Source organism: Branchiostoma floridae, chromosome 19 (assembly GCF_000003815.2).
Source record: "Branchiostoma floridae strain S238N-H82 chromosome 19, Bfl_VNyyK, whole genome shotgun sequence".
In the NCBI taxonomy this organism is placed as follows: Eukaryota; Metazoa; Chordata; class Leptocardii; order Amphioxiformes; family Branchiostomatidae; genus Branchiostoma; species Branchiostoma floridae.
Genome location: NC_049997.1, coordinates 9,166,408 through 9,177,537, shown reverse-complemented (window position 1 = coordinate 9,177,537; position 11,130 = coordinate 9,166,408). Strand labels below are relative to the sequence as shown.

At 42.3% G+C, this 11,130-nt stretch overlaps 1 protein-coding gene across 1 annotated transcript; it reads right to left on the bottom strand.

Moving 5' to 3' along the window:
• Positions 1-475: 475 nt before the first annotated feature.
• LOC118407201 (P-selectin-like) lies at positions 476-9,725 on the bottom strand. The gene is made up of 12 exons (XM_035807626.1): positions 9,461-9,725; positions 8,456-8,644; positions 7,739-7,909; positions 6,447-6,617; positions 5,906-6,076; positions 5,519-5,689; positions 4,646-4,816; positions 3,653-3,823; positions 2,818-2,988; positions 1,507-1,677; positions 918-1,011; positions 476-479 (listed from the first exon to the last, which is right to left on the bottom strand). Exons 2-12 carry the CDS (start codon positions 8,523-8,525, stop codon positions 476-478), a joined length of 1,536 nt encoding a protein of 511 aa, XP_035663519.1. The 5' UTR covers positions 8,526-8,644; positions 9,461-9,725.
• Positions 9,726-11,130: the final 1,405 nt, after the last annotated feature.

Below are 11,130 nucleotides of genomic sequence, written 5' to 3'. Positions count from 1 at the left end.
ACAGGTGAACTCCACCGTGTCCCCGTAGACGTGTCCCCAAGCTTCGTACCGAATGTAGGAGCAGACAGGTGTGGGCACTGCACACCTGAAACACGAGTAAAGAATTACGAAAGGTGGTATCTCACTGTACTTGGGTCACCTGCGCGGCACTACAGGGTCCGTTCACTGCGGCACTGTTTTGTTATTTTCGTCGATTTAGTTGATAATTTAGATATTGCGTAATACGTTAAAGTATGACTTAGCACAGAGTAAAAGTATGACTTAGCAGACATCAAAATACACAATACGTAAGAAAATTCGTTCTTTATCTCTGAAATTTGTTGAGTCATCTACGAACCCCGCAGTGCCGCACCGGTGCCCCAAGTGCCGTAAGATACTACCTCAAAACCCCTATATTCAACACGCACCAAAAAACAAACAAACAAGCAAACAAACAAACAATAACAATACAAAAAACTTTTGGTTCTTTTTGGTGTCAACTGTAAAATAAAGTTACCCTCACAAAACTACATCACAGCTTCTTCTTTTTATTGGGGGGGGGGGAAGATTCATGTATTATCACGCTTTAACATATTTACTATTCAAAAGTTTAAGTAGAGATCTTGTTAAATATTTGATTTACCATAATGTACAAGTGGCGGGGAGAATATGAGTTTTGCACAACTTGAGTCCACCGTCACTTTTCTTTGTTCTTTCGTTTGCATTTAAAGTTCTTTACGCTTTGAATGAAAAAATAATACTATAGTAAGTAAAAACAATACATTCGTATTTACAGAGAATACCTTCGTACTTACGGAGGTAACAAAACAAAACAAAGCAAAACAAAACTCAAAGCCTTACGTGTGCAAGTTGGAACGCTGCCGCTCCACGTAGCCGTAGCAAGACACGTGACGTCTGGTACACCTATGAGATCGTACCCCAGCTCACAGGTGAACTGTACTGTGTCCTGGTACAGATTGTTGCCTGACTTGCTGCCCCATAACGGAACCTTCAGCGGAGGACACTCTACGCCTGAAAACATGTACAAAGAAAGTTGGTACAGTGTCTTTTACAATGAGCATCCTTGAGAAGTAAAGCTGTTATTTGCCTTCAAAGTCTTCTTCATATTTAGAGTATGTAAGGTAGCGGTACCAATTATCGTTTGATTTAGTAAAATGGCCATTTATCTGAAAATGAGCGAACAGAGCAAAATGTGGATGCAAGCAAGCTTACATGTATTCATTGCGTTATTGCTCCTGACAACTGAAATTTACATAATGAACCTCGGTTTACGGACATGACACAAAGTGGACGATAATAGGTACTCTGCAAGCAGAGGTTAGGCTCCGGCTGTTGTTTAAACGTTTTTAGGCGTTTTTATTGCGCTTTCTATTTTGTACCGTATTCTTTAAGGCCGCGAGATATAAAGTCACAAATCAGACGGAGCTAGCGTAACTTCTGCTTGGAGAGTCCATAATAGGTACCGCACGACAATATGTGCCGCTTGAAATGATAAGAAAGTCTTACGTGTGCAGTAGGGGACATCGTCGCTCCAGGTGCGGTCTGGCATGCACATGGAGCTTCCCGAGCCGACGAGGTCGTAGCCAAGATTGCAGCTGAACTGCACCACATCCTGGTACAAGTTGTCTCCGATCATTGAGCCGTCGACAGGGGCTGTCAGCGGCGGACACTGTATTCCTGGAACAACGGATAACGAATGAATGAATCAAGTCCTTTACTGTACTTTGATGATCGAGAGAACATCGAGCGTCAGCCGATCGGTTTTTCTGCGATGTAATACCGGTACCCCCGTCACATTTGGCAAAAATCGATCGGACGACGATTCTGCGGTTAACGCCCGAGCCTCGCGTATAATAATAACTTTATTGCACACAGTTGTACGAGGTACAAAGTATGGCTTATATGTGACAGGGACGGTTTTCAGGTGAAAATACGTGCAACCCTCTGTCGATCTTAAATATGGCCGATCTTCCATCGATGCGCCCGAAGATCGTGGATAATGTGAAAGGGGTATAACAGGGGCAGATAATGACTTCTGGTCTTTTTGTGTACTAAAGTAACCTGGTATCCAGTATCATTGGATTGACTAGGCCCTCTTTGGGCAGATGGAGCTCTCTGCCGACAGGGTAATGTTTCCTACCCGGTAGGAGTTTGGAGTTTCATGCGGTAGGAGTTTCAATTCGCCATCCACGTTTAAACTCCGACCGGATAAGAAATATTACCCCGGTGGCAAAGAGCTTCACCTGCCCCGTAGAGAGGCTGGCCAATCCATCCAAGGTTGATAGGCCTACGTCACATTTCCTATACCCGGTGCATGGCCGGGCTGTTTGTTGGAACGAAAAATTGAAGTTTATACCATAAATATGCACAAGGCATGCTGTTGAATTATATTTTTGTCCTTATTTGTTATCTTTTACATCGTACTTTCCGTTCCCGAAACTGCCCGGCCGGGCCAATTTGTGAAGTGTGACGTTAAGCTAAGGGCACAACCCGCCGCACCCCGCCGCACTTGCAAATACGTGCTGTCTACGTGCCAAAACGTCGGCAATCTTTTGGGATCCATAAGTGGTATGAACTCGTACGGAATCCGACGGATTGGGAGCACGCAAACACGCCGTAGAACTTTACGTGCAGGCAGAACTTTGTTTGCTATCGGGCTGACGTGCGTTGAGACGTACTCCCTCCCTGCTCTTGCCATTCCTTCCCCACGTTTTCGGAAAAACGTGACGGATGTGACCTCTCAAAAAGCACATACGGCGGGTTGTGCCCGTAGCTTTAGGAGAAGTTAGGACAAAAGTCACCATGACATTGCCTTACTTGTGCACGTTGGCACATCGCCACTCCAGGTTTTGTCAGGCAGGCACGTGATGCTCTCCGCACCTTGACGTTCGTGACCCAGGTTACAGCTGAACACCGCGACGTCCATGTATGAGTTCTCACCGGTGAACGAGCCATCTAAAGGTCCGATCAGTAGCGGGCACTTGATGACTGAGAGGTATAAAGTGAGATTTTATTAGTACATTCAGGGTCTATGAGGCTGATCATGAGTTTATAAGGAACACAGAAAGAGGAACTACAATGTAATCTTTTAACCGACTAACTCCTCTTGAATATCATTCCGTATATTTGGTCAATTTGTTATAGTTTTACACCAATCTTTTAGCTATGGAGTCTCACGACTCAATTACAAAGAGTGCACCAGGTGAAAGCTGGAAAAGGAAACAGAACTCGTTCCAAAGACACATGGATGGGGACGACTCCGGACACAGTCCCTGGTATATAGGTGGTATCTCACTGCACTTGGGGCACCGGTCCGGCACTGCGGGGTTCGTTCACTGCGGCACTGTTGTGTTATTTTCTCCATTTTTTAATACTTTAGATATTGCGTACTACGTAAAAGTATGACTAAGAAGACACCAAAATACCCGGAAAAAAAAAAAACAAAGAAAATTTGTTCTTTATCTCTGAAATTCGTTGAGTAATCTTTCGAACCCCGCAGTGCCGCACCGGTGCCCCAAGTGCAGTGAGATACCACCTTATTACTGCAGACAGGACCAGGTGGAGATTATCCTTCCTTATGCCTCAATGACCACTAGTACTTGACCTAGGATTGAGTGAAAATATATAGAGTCCGGTAGAGACGAAACCTTACTTGGGCAGGTGGGTGGATAGTCCGTCCAGGTGCCGTCCGCCAGGCACGTGATGTTGGCCACACCTTCCCTCTCATACCCCACGTTACAGGTGAAGGTGACCACGTCCTGGTACACACTGCCCTCACTCATGGAGCAATGGTCGGGGGTTACCAGCTGCGGGCACACTACGACTGAAGAAAATAGACAGAACAAAATTGAAGCATCCGAATGAACGAATAGAACCGTCAGTAAGGCCTACTTTACATTTCCAAACCGGGGTCCGGACACTGCCGGCACTCATGGAGCAGTGGTCCGGAGTTATCAGCTGCGGGCACAATACGACTGAAGAAGATGGGCAGACAAAATGTGAAGCATCCTTTTGAATGAATTGAACCTTCAGTAAAGCTAGTTCTTTCTCATGGAGCAGTGGTCGGGGGTTGTCAGCTGCGGGCACACTACGACTGAAGAAAATGGGCAGACAAAAAAGTGAAGCATCCCTTTCAAGAATAGAACCTTAAGTAAAGCTAGTCATTTATAAAGACACCTTAAAAACTAGGTCCTAAAAATATGGGAAGTCGGCAAACTGGGAGAGATAATCTGCAAGACATTTTCTGACCGTTTCTAGTTCCAGAGGCAATGCAGCTAACCACTAGACTACGCGCACTACTATTTCACCGCTTCCGTACATGGAATATGTAATTTGGCATCTTGTATGGCGTAACTGGTAGAGCGTTCGGCTCAGAATCTAGAGGTTACTCGCAGTGCCTCCGACATTGTGCCCTTGGGAAAGGCACTTTACTACAGGACCTTCCTTACTTCACCCAGGTGTAAAAACTGGTGCCTGACTTCGGTCAGGGAGCTCCGGAGGTAAAAGAAAAGACTACCTTTACCTCCTGTCTGTACTGTGTATGTGGCACTGTTAATATAAGTTACTAACTTATATATAAAGTGCTGTGCCACATTGTCCTCGATTGTCTGTCCAAACGCAAATAGAAGAAAGTGTGAATCCTTACTGTTGCAGACTGGGGGACTTGCGCTCCACGTGCCATCTGCCTGGCAAATGATGCTGGTCGGGCCCACACGGTTGTACCCAGTGTCACACTCGAACTGTACAGCACTCGGGTAGTATTCTTCTCCACTCATTGAACCGTTTGTGGGCGCCGTCAGTGGTGGACATGGCACGGCTGAAAAACGGACAGAATACATTTTGAGGTGTTATCTTGGTTAATTGTTTTTCTTTTAGCAAAATGAAAATATCTTCAATCAAATAAAACAGACTGATGGCTTCCCAATCAGCCAGCACCAATTTGCAAATAAGACACAAAACCCCATTTATTCCAAAGAACACTGCTTTCCAAAACTCTACATTTGTGTTTGCGTAATTGTTGTTGTTGTCTTATCGTAATTATTTTGTACAATACCATTATAATCCTAATACTGTAATACCTCAATTACAACGTTTCTATGTACCGTGCAAAGTCATCACAATACAGTCTCAACAATTCCAATTCAGGAACTTCAAACACACACCCGGACAAACAAACAAACAAACAAACAAACAAACAAACAAACAAACAAACACAGCAACTGATCACATTGCCTCCGTCTTTAGGCCCCCTTTCCGATCGCGCTGCGCTCTGACCTACATAGGGTATGTGTAACCTTCACTTTCATACAAGGCATATCACACACATTAAAATGTAAAAGTTTGACCAAGAAGACAACAAAGCGTACAAAGATTCGTTTCTTTTCTATACAATTTGTTGAGCGATCTGTCAAATTTTAGGTCGCGGGAAGAGCGCGGCGAGAACGCCGTCCTAGTGGAAATTGGGTACACCGGAGGCAATGACCGACCATCTCATTACATAATCGTGTTCATACGATACCTGTACAATTCGGAGCAGTGCCGTTCCAGGTGCGGTCTGCCTGGCAGATGATTGACGTCACACCTTCCAGGTTGTACCCTGATTGGCAGGTGAACGCCAGCACGTCCAGGTAGGAGTAGGAACCGCTCATGCCCCCATTCTTCGGAGCTGAGACGGTCGGACACTCTATAGCTGAAACATGGAGAAACATACCAAAATGCAATGTAAATTTGTCGTTCCCTTGTTCAATTATCCTCCTTAGAAGATTTTGACAAATTGACGGTTTGCATAATAAATTCCAGGCATATTTGTTATGTCTCAGAGGCCATTTCCTTTAGCATAATACCCACAAAGCATTCATTGCGCATAAGCAGTTGAACCATGAACTTTTTGGAAAAAAAGACTTACCTCTACAGATTGGTGCCAGGTTAGTCCAGGTACGGTTTAAAAGACAGGTGGTGTTTGCTTCACCTACGAGATCGTAGCCTTCATCACAGAAGAACTCCACCACGTGTCCGATCCAGTTGTTACCCGTCTTGTTTCCGTTGATGGGAGCTATGAGCAGTGGACACTCCCCAGCTGAATGGTGTACAGGAAAGATGTAATTATCAATAAAACGTTTGTGCACAATTTGTGCACATCCAGGATGTAGTTGAAACATGTAGTTACATCAATCCTTACTGCTGGATAACATGTGTAAAATTTATTCAGACATCTGCTGCTTTTCGTCAGTGATTGAAAAAAAAATAACACCAGTGCTGGTTTTCAAAAAAAAGAAACGTCACAGTTCATATCATAATAGCACTTAACAATAATAAAAACACAGACGATTGTTTTAGTTAGTCTGTGCATTAGTCCAATTTGACTGACTATACAAAACTTACGGAACAAAGAATGATTCTCAAAGTTTTTTTTTTGTTTATTTGAAAAAAAAAATAGAAACCCTTACGAGGACATGACGGGACAGGGTGGCTCCACTCGCCGTCTGCCTGACACATGGTGACCGACGACCCGAACAGGTCGAAGCCGATGTCGCAGGTGAAGTTCACCACGTCCTGGTAGACTCGGCCCTCACTCATATCGCCGTTTTCTGGGGCTGTCAGGTTAAGGCACTCCACGGCTGCAACACATTACCCATGTGATAGAAGACACATGTACTTTTTACCACCACCTATGCAATAGCTGTACTTTGTAGACATGCTTGTTTCAACTTCCCTGTGCTGGTCAATTGTACTCTTACTCATGCGATATAGGAGACACATGTACTTTTTATCACTACCTGTGCAATAGTTGTAGATTATAGAAATACTGGTCCTATTGTGCTTAAGAAATGTACTCTTACTCATGCGATAGTGGACACTAGTATTACTCCCTGTACAGTACCTTAATTACTTTTTTTGACAAATGTACTATTTTGTTTAAAGAAGAAAGCTTTGATAAAAAACACGGAGGAGGAAATTGGGAAGAACGATAATAAATGAAGACCTTTACTGTACATATACACCCGCTGGGTTAAGTACAGGGCGCAACAAAATGATAGTTGACAGACACATGAAATATCTACAGTGTAAAACAACACGAGAATCATATTCTACTGAATTCGACTATTATTACAATTGTGTCTTTTTTTCACTTGTACTGAATCTGCTCTTTCGAATTGGTTACATCTAACGTTAACCGGTATATATACTATATCATAGTTTTAATGTTGCTACGTATGTGCATTTAGCGTTACACTTTACATATTCCTGGTAGATCGTTTGGCTCGGAATCAAGAGGTCCAGGGTTTGAAACCCACCATTCCCCGATGTTGTGACCTTGGGAAATCAGTGGAGTGACGCCCACCGAGCCTCCGAGTCGGCTTATTTGTCTAAATGTGTGCCCAAAACAGATTGGTGCCAACACCTACACATTGTCATCCACCGTTTTTTTTCTATTGTTCGTCAGCTTCTATAACTCTAGTTCACTTTTATCTGCGGGGTAACCTATATCCGTTGTTTTAAAAAAACATGGATTTTAGGGATATCAAGTTTTGTTTTAAAAAAACATGGATTTTAGGGATATCAAGTTGACGTAAAGAGGTTTTTCAAACTGCAATATTGGGAATATATTACAACTTGAAATCATGACCTGTTAGTGGACTTGGTATCAATGCGTACTAACCTGTTCTCAAACACAACGGATAAAGGTTACCCGGCGTATAAAGGTGAACTAGCGTTACACATACGACATAAAACTTACGAGTGCAGGAAGGGACAGGGTCGCTCCAGGTGCCGTCTTCCTGACACGTGGTGTTTGCGGCCCCCTGGAGTTCGTGCCCGGTATGACACTGAAACACCTTGGCGTCTCCCACCCTATCGAAGCCGGCCATCTCACCATTGGTGGGTCCCGTCAGCTCCGGACACAGGACCACTAAAGGATGGTGAAGAAATGTGCAATAAGTATCTTTTTTAAAACATTTGTTTATCAATAAATCTTAAATTTAGTTCTTTTAGCGACAATAACAGATTTCAAAGGAGGCCTGTGCAACATTTTAACAGTTTTTTTACACACAAAAAAAAATCCTGGAGAAAACCCTAAGCTCGGGCCAATCCATTTCCCGTCATCATTCGGGGACATTTTTGGAACCATTGACCCTAAAATGCCTGTTAGTGCTCCAGACGAACTTAGTATTCAAATGACAATTGTCGAACTGAGGGCACACACGACTACAAACAAACACCAACTGATAACAGTACACCAACAATTCTACCATAAACTTGTTAACTTAAATTGATATACACTCACAGTGATGTCACATTAAGCAGTACTCATGGAGCCTAGAAGTAACATCTGACACAAACAACTCAAAATAATGCAAAAGAAGAAGAACTAGAAGTCATAAAACATGCTCACATCTAAACACATGACATATTGCGCAAAACTATAAATTTTTTAAAGACAAAAAAGAACACAAACTGTTGCATGTTGGGGCGGTGCCGGTCCATGTGCCGTCTGTCTGGCACGTGATACTGTCGCCACCTTCCATGCTGTAACCATAGTTACAGGTGAAACTCAACACGTGGTCATAGCTGTATGTGTTCTGCCCACCGTTCTGGACGGCGCCGTTTGCTGGAGGTGACACGTCCGGACACGGTGTACTGTCAACTAGATGATATAAAACAAATGATCAACATTTCTACATAATGTACTGTAAATTCCAATTGCAATGCTATACTGCTGGGGAATTCTGCGAAGAAGGCTACCATTGGACAACAGGCCTAGGAACCGTCATTGGTTCCTGGAGTCTGTACAATTGACACCAAGAACCGTAAATCAAAATTCAACATGGCGGCGTCCATGAACGCCGACCAAAACAAAATAGTTCACGCTACCTCGAACCTGCAAAAAGTGTACGTAAAAATGACGACGGGCAAGACCCTGATTTGAATAGATACGTATATAGTAGGGGTGGGTAACGGTACAGAATATTCAGGTCCAGGTCTGGTTCAGGTCCAGAGGGTAAGGTCCAGGTCCGTATTTGAACCTGGGCCTAATTTAGTATGTGAAAAATTGTAAATGGACAATACCCAGAACAATGGTCCATTCTGCTACAAAGAAATCTGTTTGGTGGAGTATCTGAGTCCGACTGGAGTTTTAAATCCTATGAGGCTAACTGCCACTAAACGATTGACTGTAAAACTTTTTGTAGAATTACAAGGTTACACGATTACAATAAACTGTACTCTACTTCACTCTTGTTATTTTCTTCAACCTGTCATAGCCAAACGAGTGAAATTTTCCCCATATAACCTCTTCATTTTCTAATAGGTCCAGTCGGACCTATTAAGAAATCCACCGAATTTTTACAGGTCCGTTTTTTTTCGGATAGGTCCAATAAGAAAAAAACCGTTTTGTTGGTACCCACCCCTAGTTTGTGGGCTTACTTTGACAAACTTTTCTTTATTAAAAAAAATGATTTACCGATGCAAGTGGGCTCAGGGTAATCCCAGATCCCACCATTCAAGCAGGTAAGCGTCTCCGAGCCGTCTAGGCGGTATCCTGGGTGACAGGTGAAATGAGCAGTTTTGGTGGAGGTGCCATCGGGGTTCGAGATGCTACCTTCTGATACCCCACCGTTTGTGATTGAAGGCACTGAGCACTGTGCCTGTGGATCTGCAGCTGTGGTAGTAAGAACATTACAGTTGTAAACTTTATGCAGTTCTGAAGGTACACATTTATTGATTCATTGAATGATCGATTGATTGATTGAGTCATTCATTCATTGTAGGTGAAGCAACCATAAGAAAAAGATTATGACTTCTCATGGGAGAGACAAGGAAATCGTTGTGGGCCCGTCGCAAATGGTCCTGTTCCAAACTGCATGAGATTTTTTTATTTGCACGCAATCAATCAATCTTAAGTATAGCCTTAAGAGGCAACAAATACTTGCAGCATCATTCTTGCTCTGTGATTTTAATTCGCGTGTCTTATTTGCGTACCAGTTCTTAGACCATGGTCTAGAAGATATCGCTAAGAACAGCAATGTTGGGTAAATTGATACATAGAATTTGATTGATAAATGTTTGTATTTACGTTCACTGCAAACCAAAAAATACATATTATGAGCACGTATTGTGTTTATGCCTAACGCATTTTCAGAAACGCGAACAATGCTACTCAAAATATTATCAAGTTTCGCTGGATATAGGAGAAAACAAGTACGCAGCCTGGATATACTGTACATGGCCATGGAAGGCATCAATCAAGGTTTTACTGTTGTAAACTTAAAGTACGCATAGTTTCCTTTTGATATGACAATAGTTATAGTGTGTTCACTGCACAAAGATCTGCGTGATGAATTTGTTAATGCTACACAATCATGTAGATCAGAAATATGCACACCTAACGAAGCAAAGATATGTTCAAATATCTTATATCATTACCAGACTATGATGTGTGTTAAAAACTTTGTAAGTTTGTCTACACATGTTTTAGAGAGAAGAAGGAAGTAAAATATGTGTGTATAGCTTTTCTATATATTACTCCCTTTGTATCGAACTTTTGCTACACATAGCCCAATGAGTGTGCAATAAATTTCATTATCATTGTCATTGTAAGTAACATCAACTCTCATAATCCTACCGAATGCCATAACACCGCAACATGAGAAAAATGAATGAATTTAAGAAATTTCAAGGATGTACCAATGGCAATGCAGCACCAGTAATCATGAGGTGAATGCGTTCCACGGATATCTGTGTTTGTAGCAAAATCAAGCACATTTCCTTGGAAGGTGAATTAAAAATGGATGATGTTACCTAGAGTACATACCATAGATCTATTCTAATATCCTTTCTTCAGGGATCTTTTACATTTGAAAGTGACCAGTAACCTTTAAAGTTATCTCTTAGTGTTTAGTCTTGAATGTTATCTGTATTAGTCTTGCTGATTTTTTTTAAATTTTATGTGTTTGTGTGTGAATGAAACTTCAACCACTATGAGTTTATGTGACTGTATATATCACAGCAAAAAAAGACAACATATGCATGTTGAATGCATTGTCTTTTAAAAGGAAGAAAAACTAAAACACATGTATATTTCACAACAACTTCTGCAACTACAGTTAACTACTGCCTTACACCAACGGATGA